Below are 19,753 nucleotides of genomic sequence, written 5' to 3' on the forward strand. Positions count from 1 at the left end.
TGGCAGAGTTCTCGAAATCCTTACGAAGGCATTCGGGGGGTTTTTTAAGGGTAGATCCCTGCTCCCTGCCTTCCCCAGGACGGCGGCCTGTCTGGAAACCCCTCTGGGCGCTGCTCGCAGGCCTCTGAGGCAGAGTGGATGCTGCGAAGGAATTCGCGCTGTGCATCCCACCTGCTCGGGCTTGCAGCGGCGTGGGTGTGTTTGGGGGGTCTGAGGGGAGGGGGTGGGCTTGGAGGGGAACCCTTCTTCTGCCCCAGTTCGGAAGAGTGAAACTCACCTGACCTGTTTGCAGAATCCCAGCCATTATCCCGCCCCATCTCGCGGTCCCCCGGTGGGCTACGGAGGATTTTGTCAAAGACAAAAAAATAAAATAAAATAAAATAAAAAAAAAAATTGCCTTAAGTATTTAAACATGTTGGACCATGCATGCCTCCAGCCACGGCGTTGTGGGGTTTTTTTGGTCCCTCCCTCCTTTTTTTTCTTTCTTTTTACCAAAGTATATTCATCAAACTGCTGAGTTGGAAAGATTTGTAATGAGTTTTTGAGCTGTACGACTGTGTTTTTTTCCCCCTCTCCCCCCGCCCTCTCCCTCTTTCTAAATCTTCATCTGACATTAAATAAAGCAAATCCCAAGCAGATTAACTGTCGCATGGTTCTGCTCCGTCTCCCCAGTCTGTTTCCAGGTCTGGCGCAGGGCTGGGCGGCGGCGACGGTGGCGGGAGATGCCCGGGCGGCCAGCGGAGGCCCATGTGGCGCGCTAGGTGGGACCCCGGCGTCCTGAAGGCAGAGGCGCTGGCCCTCCTGCCCTGCGGCCTGGGCATGGCCTTCTCCCAGGCCCACGTGCTGGCCGCCAGGCGGCACCAGCACAGCCGGCTGGTCATCGAGGTGGACGAGTACAGCTCCAACCCCACGCAGGCCTTCACCTTCTACAACATCAACCAGGGCCGCTTCCAGCCTCCGCACGTGCAGATGTAAGTGGGTGCGGGGGGGGGGGGCGGCGGGGCGGCTGGCAGGGTGGTCTCAGGCGCCCGGGCGCCTCCTGGCTTCTGGATCCAGCCGTTTCCTGCGTGTTGACTGAACCGAGGCCGGGATGCCAGGATGGCCGAGGCTCGAGTTGGGAGGGACGAGTGAGACGTTGCGGAGTGATGGCCTGTGGGCTGATTCTGGCCCGGAGTCCTGTTTCGTTTGGCCTGGAGAATGTTTTACAAATTCTAAAAAATGAGGTGCCTGCATATAAAAATCTAGACTCCTGGCTTTGCTTTAGAAACCCACAGGCCTGGCCACCCCACGCCCACACATCCTCGTGGCAGCCGGGGGCCGCGGGGCTGAGTTCCAGCTGCCCCCCTTTGGTATTAGGGTTGGAGACCTCTGGTCCAGTTCACATTCCTCATTGTACAGATGGGGAGACTGAGGCCCATGGACGGGAAGGGACTTCCACAGGGCCCAGGACAGGTTTGGACCCTGGTCTTGGGCTGGCTCTCTTCCCTTCCCTCCTCCCCTCCCTTTTGTCTATAATCCCTCCCCCTGTCCGCCCCCCCATGCTTCCCTTGAGAAAGCAGGATGCTTTCCAAAACGACTGGAGGTCCTTTTGGCATCTGTGGATGTAGGTGCCAGCAAAGAGCTGTGATGGGGGATGTGGTGTCCCGAGTAGGCCCCCCTGACCACAAGGCTCAGTCAGATGCCACTGTGAGGGCGCAGGCCCCAGCTTCCTCGAGGGCCACGAGCACCGTCTCCTAGGTGGGGGTCCTAGAGACTGTCCCTTCAGGGACCAGAGACCAAGGAATCCAGCACGTGGACCTCTTAGAGAAGCAGCCGTGGGGGTTTACAAAGCCTGGCCTGGAGGTTGGGGGGGTGCTGCCTTGTTACTGTATGGCTCCCTCAGGACCTGTCCTCTGTTGAAAGGACACAGAAACATCATTCATGGGAGAAGGGCTCTGGACGGCAGGCAGGCTCCAGCCTGGGGTGAGTCCAGCACTGGCTCGCGGTCCAGAAAATGCTCATTTCGGGGGGAGGGGAGGGGGGACTGCAGGGCTGGTGTTGTCAGTAGCTGCCTACTTTTTTTGGTAGATTTCTACTTGGGAAACTGCGTCCAATTTCCATTTTAGGGCCAGATTGGTGGATTTGGGCAGATGAAAGGCCTGGGTCTCAGGCCTGGGACACTGTTCCTGGGAACCTTGAGGCCTGGCAGGGAGGGAGGCCTTCCCGGAATGGCCTTCCTCTTTTGTCCAAGGGCTTAGGCCTCCAGGGCTGGAAGTGACTGCACCTGAGGTCCCTGGATGCCCGGCGGGACGCCTGCCCCCGTGGGAACTGGCTAGAGCCCTGGCCCCTCAGACAGGGTGCCTGGATCGGTGTGTGTTGTGGCACAGGGGGTCCCCAGGCACTGTACATACTGCCACAGTGCCCTGCAGTGCCAGGCAGAGCTGTCGTTCATAGCACCTTTGCCTGGGCCCGCAGACCCCCTGGCAGCCCCAGTCCCAGAACAGACCTGGGGAAACAGGAAGTCCCAGGAGCGGAGGGCCCAGGGGCCGAGGAAGGACCCTCTGGAGAAGGTGGCTTCCAGGTTGAGACCCAGAGGAGGATGAGTGGGGGCAGCAAGCTGGCGAGGGCTGGAGAAAGGGGCATCTGAGAGCTGCAGGAATGCACAGCTGGGGGGAGGGTGCCTCGCAGGCCCGGCTGTGTCCTGAGCAAGGACCGAGGGACCAAGTGAAAGAGGGCGATTTCCCCCCGGAACCCATGAGCAGCTGCGGGTTGTTCATTCATTCATTCATTCATTCGGGACATTTACAAGCAACTACGTGGCACACTGGTTGGAATTGCAAGCTCTGAGCTGGCCTGCCTGGGTTTGAATCCTGGCTCTGCCACTTACTCCCAAACCCCTGCCCATGCTGAGCTGAACCCCCAAATGGGTGGCAGACAGCACACGTCATAAAAGGGTGTAATGGCCGCGAGATGCTGGCAGCGAGAAGTGCTATGGGGACATGCTTCCTGGCTTCCTGGTGGTCCCTTGGCTGGAGTGGTCAGGGTGGATTCGCGCGGGCCTGCCCCACGCCCATCCCTCCACACCTGCTCTGTGCTGCCACCTCTCGGGGCTGGCTTCTGGGCTTCCCTTGGCAGTGGGGCTCAGAGATGGCTGGGGGTTGGGGCAAGGCCCAGGAAGACCAGGCACTGAGCCTGGTTCTGGACTCTTTGTCCAGTGCTCCCTCACTGCCCGCTCGGGCCAGCCAGGCTTTGAAATGCAGCTTTGCACAAAGCTGGGTGAGGCCAGGGCCATACAAAGACTTGGGGGGCTGCTGCCTCCCACCCGCCTCTCTCAGACCCCAGGCCCGAGCACCAGGGGAGCGTGCGGGCTGCTGGAGGGGGCTGTGCGGGTTTCCACGGCAGGTCTCCACAGAGGGAGATGCAAGAGATGGACGCCACTCCCGGCACGTGATTTATCTCCACCCTGGGCTTTGTCTTAGGCTGGGCTGAGGGAGTGAGGGGCCTTATTTAATAAATCCACAATTTATATTTAATAACAACAGTGACAGTCCAAACGTGGCCTCCGATTGAGCCGCGTGATTTATGCAGTTTACCCCGGAGACCCTGGCGGTAACAAGGCTGCCTTTGCCTGAGTCATGAATCTGTGGACCTGCGCTCTGGCTTTCGGGCCTTGAGAACCAACACCCTCACCCTGGGGGCCCCGAAACCCTGCCGTGGCCTGGGAGAGCCCCTGCAGCCACAGCCCTTCCGTTCTGAGCGAGCAGGTGGACTGCGGCCTGGCGGTCAGTGAGAAGGCAGGGGTGGTGCTGAGGGACAGGGTTAGCCTGGGGGCCACCTTACAGGGCCTTGGGGGCTGGCGTGGGGCATAGCACCCCTTCTCGCTGGCATCTATTTATTTATTTACTTATATTTTCCTCACCTGAGGATATTTTTTCCATTGCTTTTCAGATAGAGTGGGAGGGGCAGAGAGAAAAACATTGATGTGAGAGAGACACATTGATTGGTTGCCTCTGCACGCGCCCCGACGGGCCAGGGTTCGAGCCTGCAACCGAGGTACGTGCCCTGGGCCAGAATTGAACCTGGAACCCTTCAGTACGCAGGCCGGCGCTCTAACCACTGAGCCAAACCGGCCAGGGCTCTTCTCACTGGCTTGTAAAGAGAGCCCTGTTGGTGGAGACCTGAGTTCTCCTGTTTAAAGACCCTCCAAGCACATGGGACTGCTGTGTGCCAGGCCTGGGGTGGCCTCGTTGTGTTCCCAGCCCTCCCAGACATGCTAGGTTGGTGCACCGATCCTCTCTCTCAGACGGGTTCCTGTGGCCTCTCGCCCTTCCATGCGCCCAGAGGTCTCCAGCAGACAGTGGGCGTCAGCCTGGATCCCGGGGACGGGGTGGGAGGCAAGGCAGGAGAGGGCAAACCCAGGCTCTGTTTGGTTCGCAAGCCCCCTCCAGCATCCCTGTCCTGCAGGCTCCAGGTGCAAGAGCTGCTTCTAGTTTTCTTGACTAGCCCATACCTCTCACCTCAGACCTTTGCACATGCTGTTCCCTCTGCCTCCTCAACTCTTTGCTCTGTCAACATTGATTCATTCTTCAGATCTTACTCAGGTGTCCCTTCCTCGGGGAAGCCTTCCCTGATCCCTCCCCAGACCAGGTCTCTCCCCGTCCCTCGACCCCCGCCCCAGCTCAAGACACTCATAGGCTCCCCCTTCATGGCACATGCTTCAGCCCATGGTTATACATTCATTTGTGGGATGATTTCCTAAGCATCCCTCCCCTCCACCGGTACAGGCTGGTCCCCTGAGCCTAGCACAGCGAACAGGAAGAAGAAAGAAAAAGGAGGCAGAGTGAGGCTGGGAGTGTGGCCCAGGAAGAGCAGCAGATCAAGGAGGGCTTCCTGGGGGAGGTGACACAACCCCTGGACTTGGAGAACCAGCCCAAGCAAAGGTCCAGGGGTGGGAAGGAAGGGCAGGCACAGGGATGCAGGAGGGCAGTGTGGCAGGGTCACCTTGGGACCAGTGCTTTGTGGAAAAGCACTGGGCAGTTGCGTGACACTGAGCCAACCAGTCACTGCCCCTCCTCCGGGCCTCAGTTTCCCCACTTACAGAGTGAGAGGAGGGGACTGGAGGACTCTCCCCTTCTAAAACACCATGACTGGTGCCCAGTCACATGGCTCAGACATGGAGCTGGAATCTGGCTTGAGGGGAGGAGTCTTTGGTCCTAAGCTCCCCCGACCTTCAAAGCTCCCCTTTCCCAAGAAGTTGGGGTACAGGGGGAGGATGGCCTCTGCGTCTGATGCCCTGGGAGTTTTTGGCACCAGGAGCTGCATTTTGCAGGGAGCTAATGGCTCATGGGAGAGAGAAAGCTGAGATGGGGACCAGGCACAGGACACAGGCTGTGGGGATGGGGTGGGGTACATTTTCATCAGGGTTTTGAGCTGTGAAGGTCATACGAGTTCTCTCAGTAACTCCAGGAGTGAGTGGGTCGTCCCCATCTTATAGAGCTGGACCGGAGGCCGGGAGGGTCCAGGGATCAGCAAGGAGGTCACTGAGCTGGGTGCCATCCTAGGTCTCCCTATTCCTGCTACCCTGACTCCTGTGCGAAGACCCCTCGCTGGACTGGGGACAGGCTGTGAGGGCTTTTCATTCTCTCTGGTCCTTGCAGAATATCTCTGGGAAATAACCATTTTGTTTCATTTTTGTTGTTGTTGTTACGAGAAGGTATTGAAGTTAGATGCCCAAATTCCTATTGTGAAGACGCACACCCATGCATACTCTTTAACTTACTAGCAGGGGGCCTTGGACATGGGACTCACTTTCCTGGGGAGTCTGCCACTTAGGGCTGCCGTGACTCAGGTGTTAGTGAGGGTTTTTCCATTACAAGTGTCAGAAACCCAGCTCAGATGGCCTAGGGATAGAAGAGAGTTTACTGGCTCGTGGAATTAGCTACGAAGCCCAGTTTTGGAACCGGCTTCAGGCACAGCTGGATCTAGGCATCAACCGATGCTGTCAAGACCTTCCATCCTCTCGTGTGCTCTCTCTCTCTCCCCGTTTTTCCACATCTCTACTCTTCCTGTTCTTTTCCTGGCTTCCAAACACAAGTTGGATTTCTGGGAGCTCCATGAGGTGGCTGCCATGGGTGTCCCGACCACAGGTGTATCCCTTGCGCCTAGCAGGTGCCTGTCATTTGAGAGGCACTCAGTAAGCATTTGTCCATAGATTGACCGAATGAAATGAATGAGGACCTGGCAATAGTCCAGCCTGGTATGAGTTCTAGAACCAAAAACCAGCTTCACAATTTCAACTCCACTGGCTCCCACAGCTGAGATCCTAGGCAAGGCAGCCTTTCCTGAGCCTCAGTTTCCCCACCTATAAAACGAGCACCCCCTCAGCACCCTGCCCGTGATCGCCGCGCAGGGGAAGCGAGCGGATGCTCAGAGAGTGCCCGTGATAATGAGCTCCCAGTTCACGGGGACCGTCCCCACCATCCTTGTTGTTAGAGGCTGAGCATTTGTCATAATGCAAATAGCTGGAGGACAGTGCCGGGAAAGAAGAGCCTTTCTTTTTAATCTGGGGATGAGTAGTTTTGCATCCTCGCTGAGCTCAGAAGCCTCGGGGTGGAGGGAAATAAGAACAGAGTTAATTAAAGAGCCCGGGCTCCGGCAGCAGGCCCGGCTCCAGTAGAGTCCTCAAGCTGTTCGGGGCCGGCTGACGCTGGTGGGAGCAGAGGGGCTCCTCTCTACCAGGCCCTCAGGAGGAGAGAGCGTGGGGATGGAGGTGGCTCTGCAGGCGGCACCTCGTTCCTTCTCTCTTCTTCCTTTGTCTCCCTTTGTGTTTGACTTGGCGCACTCACAGCCTCCGCTCGGGCATGAATGAATGAACGAATGAATGAGTGAGTGAGCGAGGGAGTCTGATTGGCTCGCTCACGTTCCTGCGTCAGGAGTGCTTGGCCGCCCTCGGTTCAGTCAGCTGTGTTGGGGGCAGGCGGGGTGTCCAGGTACATTCAGAGGCCAGCCACCTGCAAGAGCCTCTGTCATGGGGGGGGGGGCAGGGGAGGCAGAGTGGGGAGGGATCCAGAGGACAGAGGAGTGGCTGGAATTACTAAGAGGGAGAGTTTAACTTCCAGACCAGCTCAAGCACTACCTCTTTCTCTGGCCTCCAACCCCACCACTGCCCCATCAACGCTGGTGGCTTGGTTGTCACTGACGGGCCAAGTCTGGGGTCTCCTGGCCTGGGACCGGGCATGGTTCATGCCTGTGGCCCCAGCATCGAGCCCACGGGCTGGCACACGGTGGTGGTCAGAAGGTGCTGTGTTGAATGAACAAGTGAGTGAAGGAATGAATGAATGAACGAATGAAGAGGGAAGAGGAGGGCCTCCTGGGGCCCCCCTGTTGGCCATCACTGGACTCACCCAGGGAATTTTCCTTCCTTCCCGGGTTGGCCCAGCGCCGACCTGCTGGAATGATCACTGGGCTGAGCAGTCCCAGGGAAGGGCCCGGCGTGGCCCTCCTGTCGCGGCTCCGTGGTGGGGAGAGGCTGGCGGGGCGCCCGTGGCGCTGAGCGGGCACATGCGCCCTGCATGTTAGCATGCTGCACCCACGTCTCTCGGAAGGTGTTAATTAAATTTCTTTGAAGTATATTGTCTGAAAAAAAAAAAGGGTAATTAGAAAGATGTCTTTAAAAGTATTTATGTAACTGATATGGTCCTGCTTTCGGTTTGCCGCATAATTAGATTTAAACACAGCCAGCTCCTCGAGCGGCATACTCATTTGGAAAGAGGCGCCCGTTGAAATGTCATTGCGTTGTTTTTAAGCGTTTTGAGCCTCACAAAACCATTCAGCTGCGAGGTGGAGTGTGGTGGGGGGGCACCGAGCTGGGGGAGGGAGCGGGCCTGCACTTACGCCCCGGTATACCCGCCCTGTGCTCAGTGCCCCCACTGTGGGTAGGGAGGGTGCTAGGGGCTCCTGGAAACGGGGGTCTCACATCCACGCCGCTCTTTTGAATTTTCTGGGTATTTTTGCATAGCGAGGCCGCTCCATTTCACAGACGAGCTAACCAGGGCCAATTAGGGCCAAGCTTTTGCTTAAGGCCACAGCTTAGTGACAAGGGGCCGAGCTGGGGTTTGAAGCTCTGTCTTCTGGTTCCAGCCCCCCCCCCCCCAGGTGAAGCCCGTGTTCTTGGGACGATCAGACCATCTCATGGTTCTGAAAAATTACCGCTTCTCTTTCTGCCTTTATGTCACGTGTTTCTTCTAAGTCCCCCCCGGTGGCCCCCCTAGGTGCTGCTTGCGCTCTGCACAGCCCTGGGGACTTGTGTCCTTCAACAGGACCCTGGACGTCAGTCCTTGTATTCTCACTGGGGTCAAGAGCGCCCCAAGGGGGTGAAAACAGCTTTTGGGGGGTGAAAAACCTTGCTGGCAATATTATAAAGCACAGATATGCACACGGTACCGTGGCCCCGTGACCACAGTGTCTTCTCTCCCCGTAGGGTGGACCCGGTGCCTCACGATGCCCCCAAGCCGCCTGGCTACACCCGCTTTGTGTGTGTGTCTGACACCCACTCGAGGACAGACCCTATCCAGATGCCCTACGGCGACGTGCTGATCCACGCCGGGGACTTCACGGAGCTGGGGCTCCCGAGCGAGGTGAAGAAGTTCAATGAGTGGCTTGGTAGGTGCCGGGCAGGAGTGGGCTTCTGCCAACGTCCAGGCCTTGGGCCACCCCATGCCCTGTGGTCCTTCCTCCCTGCTCTGCCCACTGCCCCTGCCCGGTCTTTGTCTGCCTGTCCCCCACCTCCTGCCCCAGGAGGCCTTCCCTGACCTCCGGACCCGGTCACAGCTCTCTCCCTCACTGTCACACCTCAGCCGTCTCCTACCCTGGCCCTTGTCTTAGCTGTGACTTGCCATTTGTTTGTGGGGATTTTTGGCCCAGGAAACCCCTCCCAAAGGGATTTCCCCCCAGGTGTGTCTTTGACCACTTGTGCGTCCAGCCCCCAGTGCCTGGTACAGGTAGGTGCTAAATAAATAATGGATGAATGAGTGAGTGAATGAATGAACAGATGAGTGGCTGAACAGGTGAATGAATGAATGACCGGGAATGGTGATGCCAGGGCAGGTACCCAGCTGGCTCAGCTGTCTACCACCATCAGGATCGCTTCCCCAGTCAGGGGACCCTCTGGGCCTCTGTGGCCCACAGCAGGGACCTAGGGGACCAGACGTGGGCTCCTGCCGAGGGCAGCTGCTGGCAGGGGCAGCGAATACTGTCCAGCTGTCCCGGGTGGTCGGGCCTTGATTTGCAAGCGTACCCCCAGGGTTTTGTCTTTGGCTTTTTATTTTCTTCCTAAATAAGAAAGACATAGATCTTGGGCGTCCCCTGGGAAAAACTGTTTGCTTGGAATCAAGAGAAACCTCACTTCGAGTTGTCTCCACAGCCCCAGGGGGTGGGGAACAGATGGGCTGCCCCTGGGCGGCCCCGCGCGCTGGCTGCTGTCTCCGAGGCCTGGGCGCAGGCGGCCGCCTCCCTGCGCCCGCACCCCTGCCAGACGGGCCGCCTCCCCGGGGGTGGCCCACTGCGCAGTTGGCTGGGAGCTGCGTGAGCCGAGGGGCCAGGAGAGAGGCCCGCCCCTGCCAGTCGAAACAAATATTTACAAACAAGGCCTTCCCCTCCGCTTGGCAGGCTCAGAGCTTCCAATATTGGTTTTTCAAATGGGAAACTCTAGTCAAGGGCCCCTTTTGGGCTGGACCCTGGGAAGGCTGGGGTGGGACAGGGCTCCTGCAGGGCAGGCCTGCCTGGGCTTCTCGCCTCGCCCGGTGCTGCCTCAGGGTCTGGGCTGCCTCTGAGGGGGGACCTTCTCTGAGCCTGGCTTCTTATCAGAAGATGGGGGGCCTCCCTTGGCTGAGCCAAGAGCCCACGTCCAAGGCAGATAACGGAGTCGCTGTCGTGCAGGCTCCTGCTCTGTGCCAGACGCAGTGTGGCCGGCTCCTTATGGCCACTGCCTTGCTGGATTTTGGGAGCAGCTATTTGGAGCAGGTGCTGTTCGGATCCCTCCTGGACAGAAGAGGATGCCTGCCCCCCACCCCGCCCCTGCACTGAGGTCCTGAAGGGCGGGGACTGTTCCCCATGTGCCCGGCCACGTGCCCCCCTCAGCATGGGTGAATGAGTGGACAGACGCTGGCCTGAGCCGCGGGGTGGGTTCCAGGTGCGGTGGGATCTGGGCGCAGGGACTGACCGACAGCTTTCTCCGGGCAGGGGAAGGTTTCTAGGAGAAGCTGACTCTGGGCTGGGCCTCAACGGAGGAGCTGGGAATTTGTGCAGAAAGGGTGCCACCAGGCCGAGGGGACAGCTGAGGCCAATATGTGCCGGTGGATACCTGGGAGGTGTGATGTGTTGTGGCTGGAGTTGGGTTTGGGCCTGGAAAGGGGGGTGGGGCCTGACCAGGGTCCTGGGCGGGGGCGGGGGGCTGACTGCACAGTGAGATGGGTGCTTTAGGATGATCTCTCCGCCCACCTCTTAGCAGGAGCCAGAACAGTGTCCACAGGAGCTTAGGGCCCCTTCCTCATTTGTACTTGGAGCTGGATCGGTTTACTTGTCTGAGCTATTGGGGGTGGGAAGTGTGAACTTAGGAAAGGGTCTTCCTTGTACAGAAGGCTCCTTCCCCCGGCGTCTCCCCTTTGCTGCCTTGCTGTGTTTGCACATGTCGGTGCTTGTCACTTGGGTGGGGTGTGGGTGGGGGCTTCACACTGGGGATCCAGGAGCCACTCTCTGTCCTGGATTGAATGCGAGGGGTTTGTGTGTGAGAAACTTCAGTAGGAGCCGGCTTATGGAAATCTGTCTGCAGTCCACTGCACAGAGTGAGGCCCCCTCTGTGGGTCGGCCGTTCAGGCCCCCGGGGGTGTGGTCATCGTGGCTAGGAGGCAGGCTGTGCACCCATTACGTCCATGTAGGTGCACTCGTACAGGTGTGTTTTTATGGAGACCTGGTGTTTGTTCAGTGTACGTGGCCCCTGATCTTTTACGCCATTCTGTGCCCTTTTTATGTATTATTAAATCATTCAATTCTGACATCAGAATGAGGCAGGACTACTGTCACCCCCATTTTACTGAGAAGAAAACTGAGGCCCAGAGAAGTGTAGTGACTCGCCCAGGGTCACACAGCTACGAAGTGGCAGAGCTGGGCTTCAAGCCCAGGCAGTCGGACTCTGGAGCTGAGCTCTTGGTGCCTCCTCTGTTTGCCTCTGTGGTTCTTACGGCGAATCATTTCTGATTCAGACCGAAGGTGTGGCGTGAGCCATTTGGGTCCAGAGGTCCTGGCCCACTTCCTGCCCAGGTGATTGTGGCAGCCATGGGACCTCTGTGAGCTTCAGTGGCCTTATTTTAAATGGGGGGGGGCAGGGCTTCCCTTCTCCGGTCCACCTCCAGAAGTGGTTTGAGGCTCCGCTGGGATGGAGGAGATGGTTCGGCTGTGTAGACTGTAAAGTACTGTGTAGATGTTGTTGCTTCTATGCACTGGCGTTTGCCAGATTCTGGCTCCCCTGGGGTGGTGGTAGGAGTCATGGGTCGGTCCCAGAGAAGCGGGGACATTTGGCTGGAGCCTAGAGGTCGTGTGCAGGGAGATCGGTAGAAGAGACTGTGCGTAAAGGAGCACGGAGTTCCTGAGCAGTGTTGACGTATGATCTTAGCCATGTCAAAAGCACATGCACACAGAAAAGACGGGAATGAAATAGCCACTCACGTATTCAGTATACCTCACCGTGTGCCAGGCATGTCCCAGGCAACGGGGTGACAGTGGGGAGAGGGACGGGCGCTGCTCACATTCTGGCGATGGGCGGACAGTGGCTGGATGGATGCACAGGAAGCAGCAAGCGGGCCGTCTGTGGAGCACCAGCCCGGGGCAGGTGATGCTGACTGAGTGCAATCACGGAAGGCCTCTCTGAGGAGGTGGCCTTGGACGAGGCATGGAGGATGAGAGTGAGACACGGTCGGGAGGAACCTTCCGGGGCGAGGCCACGGCGGCTGCAAAGGCCCTGAGATGGGAACAGAGGGCAAGGGAAGTGCTGAGGGAGGAGGGTTTGGGGAGGCGGTGCCAGTTTGCACAGGCCCCGTGGGCCCAGGACAGGAGTTTGGGGTGGACTCTCGGTGTGATGGGAGCTGTGGGAGGCTTATGGAGGGGAGGGACCTTTAAGAGGCGACCACCGGCCTGGGCTGCAGAGTTTGAGTGGCAGCGGCGAGGCCAGCGAGGGCAGAGGCTCTGCAACGTTCTGAATTCATGTCCGGGTGGTGGGACCGTGAGAGGTTTTATCTTCTTTTTTATGGCTCTCTCTGTCTTTTTACCCTTAATTTTTTGCAAAAAAGGCATGTGTTCTTTTGGTAGCATCAAATAGAAGCAACACTAAAATCTCATTGTTTTTAATGACACGTTGGCTTCTCTGATGTCTGGTGCAACGGTCCCAGCGTGGGGACAGGGACAGCACTGGCCTCAGGTCGGTCCTGGTGTCACCCAGCCCCTCAGAAGGTCTCTGTGAGCCCCTTCCCCAGGCCCACAGAGAAGAAAGTTAGATCTGAAACTCACAGCCCGCCTTTCCCCCGCTCATTGATCTCATGGAAAGCATTTAAAGTCACCTTCCAGGGGCCACCTCCAGACAGAGGAGAGGAGATTGAAAGTTGATAAAGGCCCTCTTTGTAAGGTAAGACCAGGCGCCGGCTGGGGACCTGCGTGGCGGGATTTACTCGGACTCTAATTTGCTGTCAGGTGCGTGGCTCTCGGCGTGGCTCTGAGTGGTGTCCACGTTTTGCCCATCTGCGGGCTTCTGTCTGGGTCTGTGTTCCTTGGAGGGGTGACAGGGCCCCGCTGAGCAGACCCCCTTGTTGTAGGTCATTAAAATCCCAAATATATTCGTGAAATAGAAACGCCAGCTTGATTTGTGAATGCCCCAGCGAGCAGCTAACAATGTTAAGGACAGGCGTTCCTGCTTTCAAGAGTGACAGGAAAGGCAGAGCCTGCTGAAACGGAGAGGCGTGTGCTGGGCGCTCCTCGCTCCTCCACGGCTGGTGACGTGATGGTGGACAGCAGGGAGCCCACACTTCATGGATCAGCGCGGGGTGTCTGCCCGGGGAGGTGGGGCGGCTTGAGGGCTAAGACCGCCTGCCTGGAAGTCAAGCGGATTTGTCTTCACCCCTGCTTTGGCCTCTCCTTTGCTGTGTGACCTTATCTTAGTCACTCAACCTCTCTGTGCCTCACTATAAAATGGGGAGAGCTGTTTGCCCACCCCCTAGGGTTGCAAAGGATTGAAGAATAACACTGTGCTTAGCACATTCTAGGCACAAGGAGTTCTCAGAACTGGGGGCTGTTATTGTGGAAAAACCTCCCTCTCTGTTATTTGAGCCCTGCCCTGCCCCCCCCCAAACATCTAACAACCAGCCTCAGTGTCAGCAGAGCCGTTTCGTTCCGGCCACACTGGTCGACTCTGCTTACCATTCCTAGAGCCAGCTCCCCACTCTGGGCCTCGCTGGCCCCCAGCCCCCCCAGCCGGGACCACTCTTCCTCCTTCACCCGCAGTCCTACCCACCTTCAGTGTCACCTGCCGTGAAGCCCCCCACCCCGAGGGGCAGCATTGGTCCCCCACCCTCAGCGTACCCAGAGCTCCCCGTTCAGGCCTTGGCGGTGGCCCTCACCTTGTGACAGAGAATTATCTGGGTTCTTGTGTCCCCCTGCCCCCCAACCCCGGACCCTCGGCTCCTGGAGGGCAGCGCCGAACGACGCTCGGCCAGGGTAGGCCCTGGACAGAGGCTGCGGACTCAGGACGGACAGAGTGACTGGGGCGCCCGTGCGTCCCCGGCGAGGCGGCCCGACGGGTGCCCTGGATCGGACGGCAGTGCCGGGGGAGGGGGCTGGCTTTGAGGAGGGTGGGGCCGTGGCGCTCGGGGGGGGGGGGGGTCTGAGAAGACTTGGGGCGGAGGCTGAGTTGGGGTCTCCAAGGAGAGGCTAGGAGCTGAGGTGGGCAGGTGACCCAGACCCAGCCAAGGGGGCGGTACCGCGGTGGGCCTGTGGGCTCCCCCTGGAGGCCAGGGCTGCAGAGGGCCGGAGGGAGGCTGAGTGCCAGCCACGCCCGTCTCCAGGATGCCACCGGTGCCTTCCAGGGCGAGCGCAGAGCGAGCGAGCCGAATTCCGCCACGGGCTCTGAGTGACAAGCGTGCCCTCGAGCTGTCAGTTCAGGAGCTGGGATCTGCAAGGTGTCAGAAAGCCCTGCGTGACTGGCAGGTGCAGGGTGGTCTCATGCGCCCATCCCCCCCTCGCCCCCCGCCAGGAGAAGCCTGCACCTCTGCCCTCCCATCCCCCCAGCTCCCAAAGCCTCACTGGGCTCTGGCCTTAGGAGCGAGCGACCCCCTGGAGGCCAGAGGCAGGTTTATTCTCAGCTTTCTCTCTGGCCTCTCCACGTGGCAGGACACCGGCCCCTCCACCTTGGGCTCTCCCTCCGCTTCCAACCACCCCCCTCTCTGGGCTTCCCCTCCTCCAGCTCCTTTGGTCCCTTGGCCTCCTGCGCACTGAAGGTGGCATCTCCCAGGGCCAACCGTGAGCGTCTCAACCACCTTCTTTCCAGGTGCTAATCACCCAGACCCCGCTCAGCTCCTGCTTCCACCCATCTCTCCATCTCTCTCCTCACCTAGATCTTTCTTTGCGATTCTGCCAGTGCGTTGTTCAAATCTTTTCAGAAGACACCTCCTCCTCGTTGTCCACCAGGATTTCAGACTCGCTGCGTCCCACACGGAACTCTCAAACCTCAGGCCCATCCCTATAGGCTACGTCGTGAGGTACAGCCCTCCAGGGGGTGCTCGAGACCCTCCTCGCCACAGCTCCTGCGCCCCCTCTCCCTTCCCTCGGAGTCTGATATCAGCTCCCATCACATTGTTCTGACCCCAGTTTTCCGCCCTGCCCTCTCTCCTCCCCACTCACTTATATCACCTGCCGAGCTGCCGTGGGCGCCAAGTGGGCCGCCCTGCCAGGCTCCCCTCGTCCTGCAGGATCCTGTGAGCCCCTGGAGGGTCAGGAAGGCCCCAGAGCCCCGCCCCGCCTGGAGCAGGGGTGCGGGGCAGGTGTGAGGTGAAGCACGGAGCGGCCTGCGGGGCCCAGGCTGAGCCACCCTCAGCAGAGCCAGGCAGGGGAGGAAGACAAGGGCCCAGTAATGGAGTATTTAGAAGTTATAATTAACTTTTCGCTGGCGCCCTAGCATAAAGTGATATTGGAGACAGTGTAGAAGGGGTCCAAGGATTTGGTTAAATAGAGCTGGGTCTTTTGCAAGCAAACCCTTAATTAAAATCTGTGCGGAGGGAAGGAGAGGGAGGGAGGTGGGGAACCCTTCCAGGCACTTTCTTTGGTTCTTGCCGCATTTGCCACCGAGTTGAAGGCAGGGGCAGGGGCAGGGGCAGGGGGTGGACTTAGGAAATGGGCTGCTTTGCGATTCACTTCAGCAGCGGGGAGCAGGCTCCAGGTGGAGGTGAGGGGCTTCTAACCACTGAGCCACCGGCCGGGGCCCAGCCAGCTTTTTAAGAGCGATCCTGCCATAACCCTCCCGCCGAGTGGGGACAGGCTCCCGACGTGCGCTCGGCCCCGTTCCTCAGGCGTTGGATGCGACGGCCTGGCGCAGACACTCTCAGAAGCACGTTACCCTCACAGAGACCCAGGACTGAGTATTTAGAGCAAAAATGTGTTTTGACTCCGGGCTGTCCGCTCAGGAGCCGCTGGTGCCCAGGGATTTGGGCCCTGTGCCGTCACAGCGGGCGTCGTGACCGACAAACAAGGGGTCGCCCGGAGAGCAGGGTCGATGCTCAGATGAAAAATGGATGAACAGGGCAGCGGAGGCCCGGTTTTCACTTAAAAATTAATTTTCTGTATTCATATAAAAAGCCCTCACCAAGCCAAAGTGTGTTTTAGGGGCTAAAAGGGAGAACATTAGCTTCTAATGGAGACGGAAAATCTAGAATTGTGTCTAGTCGAGCGATTCGGCCAGCCGTAATTACAGCATTTTCATGTTAACACAGAAACTCCTCGAAAGGTGTGCTCAGGCGCTAATTGTCTACTAACGACAGAATGGCTTTGGAAATGAAACGAGACCGCTGGCGTGTGAGCGTGTGTGTGTGTGTGTGTGTGTGTGTGCGCGCGCGTGAGGGAGAGGGGGTGTGTGTGTGAGAGAGGAAAGGGGGAGAGTGTGTGTATTTCAAACATGTTTTGCAGTGGGCTTTTTAAAGACCATCATCCTAAAAAAAAATCTCTGCCTTAAATTAAGAAAAGAATTTTCTATTTAAACAAGGTAGAGCTGCATTTTTCTGAAAGCTCTGGGCTCTGAAAGTCCTTTCTTGGTTTTATTTTGTGTCTTTCATTATTTGTTTGGATTTTCTGCTTCCTTATTTATAGCCCGTTTTGTGCCAAAGGAGTTGAGATGGTTTATGAAAATAATGAAAACAGTGAAATGGTAGAGGATTGACGATAAATTAAAAGCCAATTAAAAAATAAAAATTGGAGCAGCTCAGTGGGTTTCCTGAGTTGGAAATTGGAGCCCGAGCTTCCTAGGGGCCAAGGTGAAAAGGGAAAGGCATTTGGCGAATGGCTGTGATTTTTGGGAGAAGGGGACGTGCCAGCCCCTCTGATGGGTCCGTCCCCTGGATTGTGTTTGATGTTCATCTCCTTCTGCTCTGAGTACCCTGGTGACTTCTCGCCATTTCTGTGTAGGGGAGCCTTGGTAAGGAATTTTGTGTTTGAATAATAACAATGAATATTTGTGTGGTGTTTCCCGGTGTACAAAGCATGTCCACTTCTGTCATTCATTGGGTGCTTTTTTTGGGGGGGGATTGATTGAAGTTTCTTTTTTTCCCCTCTACTGGTTTGGAAATTCTATATTCTTTTTTCAATTTGTCGAGTGGTTACTCATACATTTTTAATAATCATATCCGACTTAAGCCAGAATAAAATTAATCAGCATCTCCATTCTTTCCTGAAGGTCCCTGGCGCACAGCCAGCCCGTCCCCTCTTGCCACCATTTATACATCTTTGCTGTCCGGCGTCTCACTTCCAACCTGTCTTTAACCCTGCCCGGGGGCAGCCGTCGGCACTTCATTATTTGTTTTCCAGTGTGCACTTGACTGTTTACTCAGCGGGTGTTTGCTGAGCACTGGGCACCGGGGATGCCGCCGTGAGCAGACCGAAGACAGCCCGTGGAAACAGAACTATGACGTGTGTGAGGGTCAGGCTAAGGGGACAGGCAGGACCCTCTGTTCATGTGACCTTTGAGCAGAGACCTGAATGGCGGGGGCCGGTGTGCGCACGTCCGGGGAGGCCGGCTGGACAGAGGCAGCCGCGGGCTCAGGAGTGTTGGTGGCACATTTGAGGACCAGCAAGGAGGCACGTGGCTGGAGTCCCACGGGGGGGGCTGTGGGGGTCAGTAGGAGACGCAGAGGCCAGACGGGGAATGGGGACCGAGTAGGAGAAGTCGGGTGGCTTCCTGTAGGAAGTGGTACTTGAGGAGGACCTTGGCATTGGGGCTTTGTTTGGACAAGCGACGGGTGGGTGGGCGCGGGCCTTCCAGCTCGAAGGGCAGGCTTGCCAAGGGTCCGAGGCTGGAGCTTTCAGTTGCCAGCGGGATCGGTTTGCAGTCATTCATTCATTCATTCATTCAACATGTGTTGAGTTCCTACCTTGCTCTGGACTCTGCTAGGTGCTGAGCACACAGTGGGCACCAAGCAAGCAAGGCTTCTACGTGAGAGACACAGAAACAAGAAAATGCCGTAACGCGATGGGGACAAGGGGAAGTGGTCGCCTGTGGCCGGGTCAGAAGCTGCCCTGCCTCCCAGGTGTGGGCGGAGGGCAGGCGACTGGCCCGCCCTGGGTGGCAGGTCGCTCACCCCCACGATGGGTGTGGCGCCTCCCTCCTGGCCTGTGCGCGGGCGGGTGAGAGGGGACGTGTTCGCGGCCCTGCTGGGCTCCCCGGGCGCCTCCCCTCCGGCCAGGAGCGTGGAACCGGTGCAGGAAATCGCCGGCGGGCAGAGCACTAGCCGGTGGGTTGTTCAAGAGCCGGGGAAGCAAGATTTCCTGGCTGATCCGCCTCTTTTCTCTTTTTTTTTTTTCTACAAAGAGAGATGCGTTTGACTATGAAAGAAGCCTGTGAGTTTTTAAAAATGTCATCTTCACGCTGGACTTCGTTCCCAAACAGGAACAGTCAACAAGCCAGAAAACCCTGGCCGGCGCAGAGCTGGAATATTCTCTCCCCCTGTGCCCACAAACCCCTGAGACGTCTGGAAGATGCCACCCTGTCCCTGTCCCTGCCACCTTCCCCGGCCTGCCTCCTGCACCTGGGCTCGGCGCAGACTGTTCGGAGATGCCCTGTCCAGCTGTCGTTGTCCTTACTACAGAGCTGCCCCTTCTTCGGGTGTCCCCACGCCCGGTCCCCCACTTAACCCTCACAGCCAGCCCTTCTCAGGCCTCAGGTGGTGAGAATCACCCTGGCCGGGGGAGGGGGTGTCTTGTTCGGCGGGGCTGGGCTGGGCCACCCCCGGTGGGGAGCAGCAGGGCTTTAGACCTGCGCCGTCCACTGTGGCAGCCACTGGCCTCCTGTGGGTACCGACCACTGGAAATGTGGCCGGCGTAGCTGAGACACGGACTTTCGTGTTTTATTTTTTGCTAATTAATCTGAAATTAAATAGTCACAGGGGGTTAATGATAACTGATGGGGCCGCGCAGCCAGAAAAATCCCTTTGCTCTCACTGTCTCGACAGATGAAGGAACTGGGCTCAGAGAGGTGGAGAGCTTGCCGGAGACACTCAGCAAACTAAAAGTGGAATCAGAATTCTAATCCGAGGTCTATGATCTTTTAAGTTTTTCAGTTAATTTTTTAATGCCTACGGTGACTATTTTATGGGGAACTTTTCTTGTCTATCTAGAGAATCCCAGCCCTTTCTGTTAGCAAATTCCTCCTTTCTAAGACTTTTTCTTTTTTTAAATCTTCACCTGATGACATTTTTCCATTGCTTTTCAGAGAGAGTGGAAGGAGGAGAGAGAGAGAGAAACATGGACGTGAGAGACGCATCGATTGGTTGCCTCCCGCACTTGCCCCAACCAGGGACCGGGGATCGAGCTTGCAACCGAGGTCCATGCCCTTGGCTGGAATCGAACCCGGGACCCTTCAGTCCGCAGGCCGACGCTCTAACCACTGAACCACACCAGCCAGGGCTCCCAAGCCGGTTTTGATAGTCACGGTCAGGAGTAGCGGTTTGTAGCATCCGGGCCACCCAAAGTCATGCTCCGGTTGCTGATGGGACGTGAGGACTTGCGGCAGCCTCCGTTCCATGGGTGAAGCCACATTTTGCTACAGGGCCTCGGATCCAGGTCCCCGGAGCCTCCAGGACCTGACTCCCTCTGGACGGCGCTTCACAGGTCAGAGGCGCTTCTGCGTGGCCTGCCCACTGCTCCCGATGAGGCTGGGGCCCAGGGCCCGGCTGCGGTTCCCCAGAGGCCACGCACGTCCTAGCTCTCGGGTGTCGCCTTCCCAGAGAGGTCCCCTCCCCTACTGCCTGGGATCAGCCGGTTCCCCCGCCCGATGCTCCCTGTCCTGCTCGCCTGGCTTCATTTTTCCCATATCTGTTATCCCCCCTGAGCTGGTGCTTATTTATTTAAAAAAATATTTTAAATCCTTGCCCAGGGATATGTTTTTATTGATTTTTAGAGAGAGAGAGAGAGACATCGATCAGTTGCTTTCCGTATGCACCCTGACCCGGGCTTGAACCTGTGACCTAGGTAT

General features: G+C 57.7%; 1 protein-coding gene across 2 annotated transcripts in view; it reads left to right on the plus strand.

Moving 5' to 3' along the window:
* MPPED1 (metallophosphoesterase domain containing 1) overlaps positions 1-19,753 on the plus strand; it is a 62,390-nt gene that overhangs the window by 11,040 nt on the left and 31,597 nt on the right. Inside the window, exons 2-3 of one of the 2 annotated variants that reach the window (XM_081130221.1) lie at positions 673-971; positions 8,459-8,640. The exons of the other annotated variant lie outside the window; for it this stretch is intronic. Coding sequence (XP_080986347.1) covers positions 748-971; positions 8,459-8,640 — 406 coding nt within the window. The 5' untranslated portion in view covers positions 673-747. The remainder of the gene's footprint in view (positions 1-672; positions 972-8,458; positions 8,641-19,753) is intronic. 2 annotated transcript variants of the gene reach the window in all.

The sequence above is a fragment of the Miniopterus schreibersii genome (assembly GCF_964146895.1).
Source record: "Miniopterus schreibersii genome assembly, chromosome: 2".
Taxonomy (NCBI): Eukaryota; Metazoa; Chordata; class Mammalia; order Chiroptera; family Miniopteridae; genus Miniopterus; species Miniopterus schreibersii.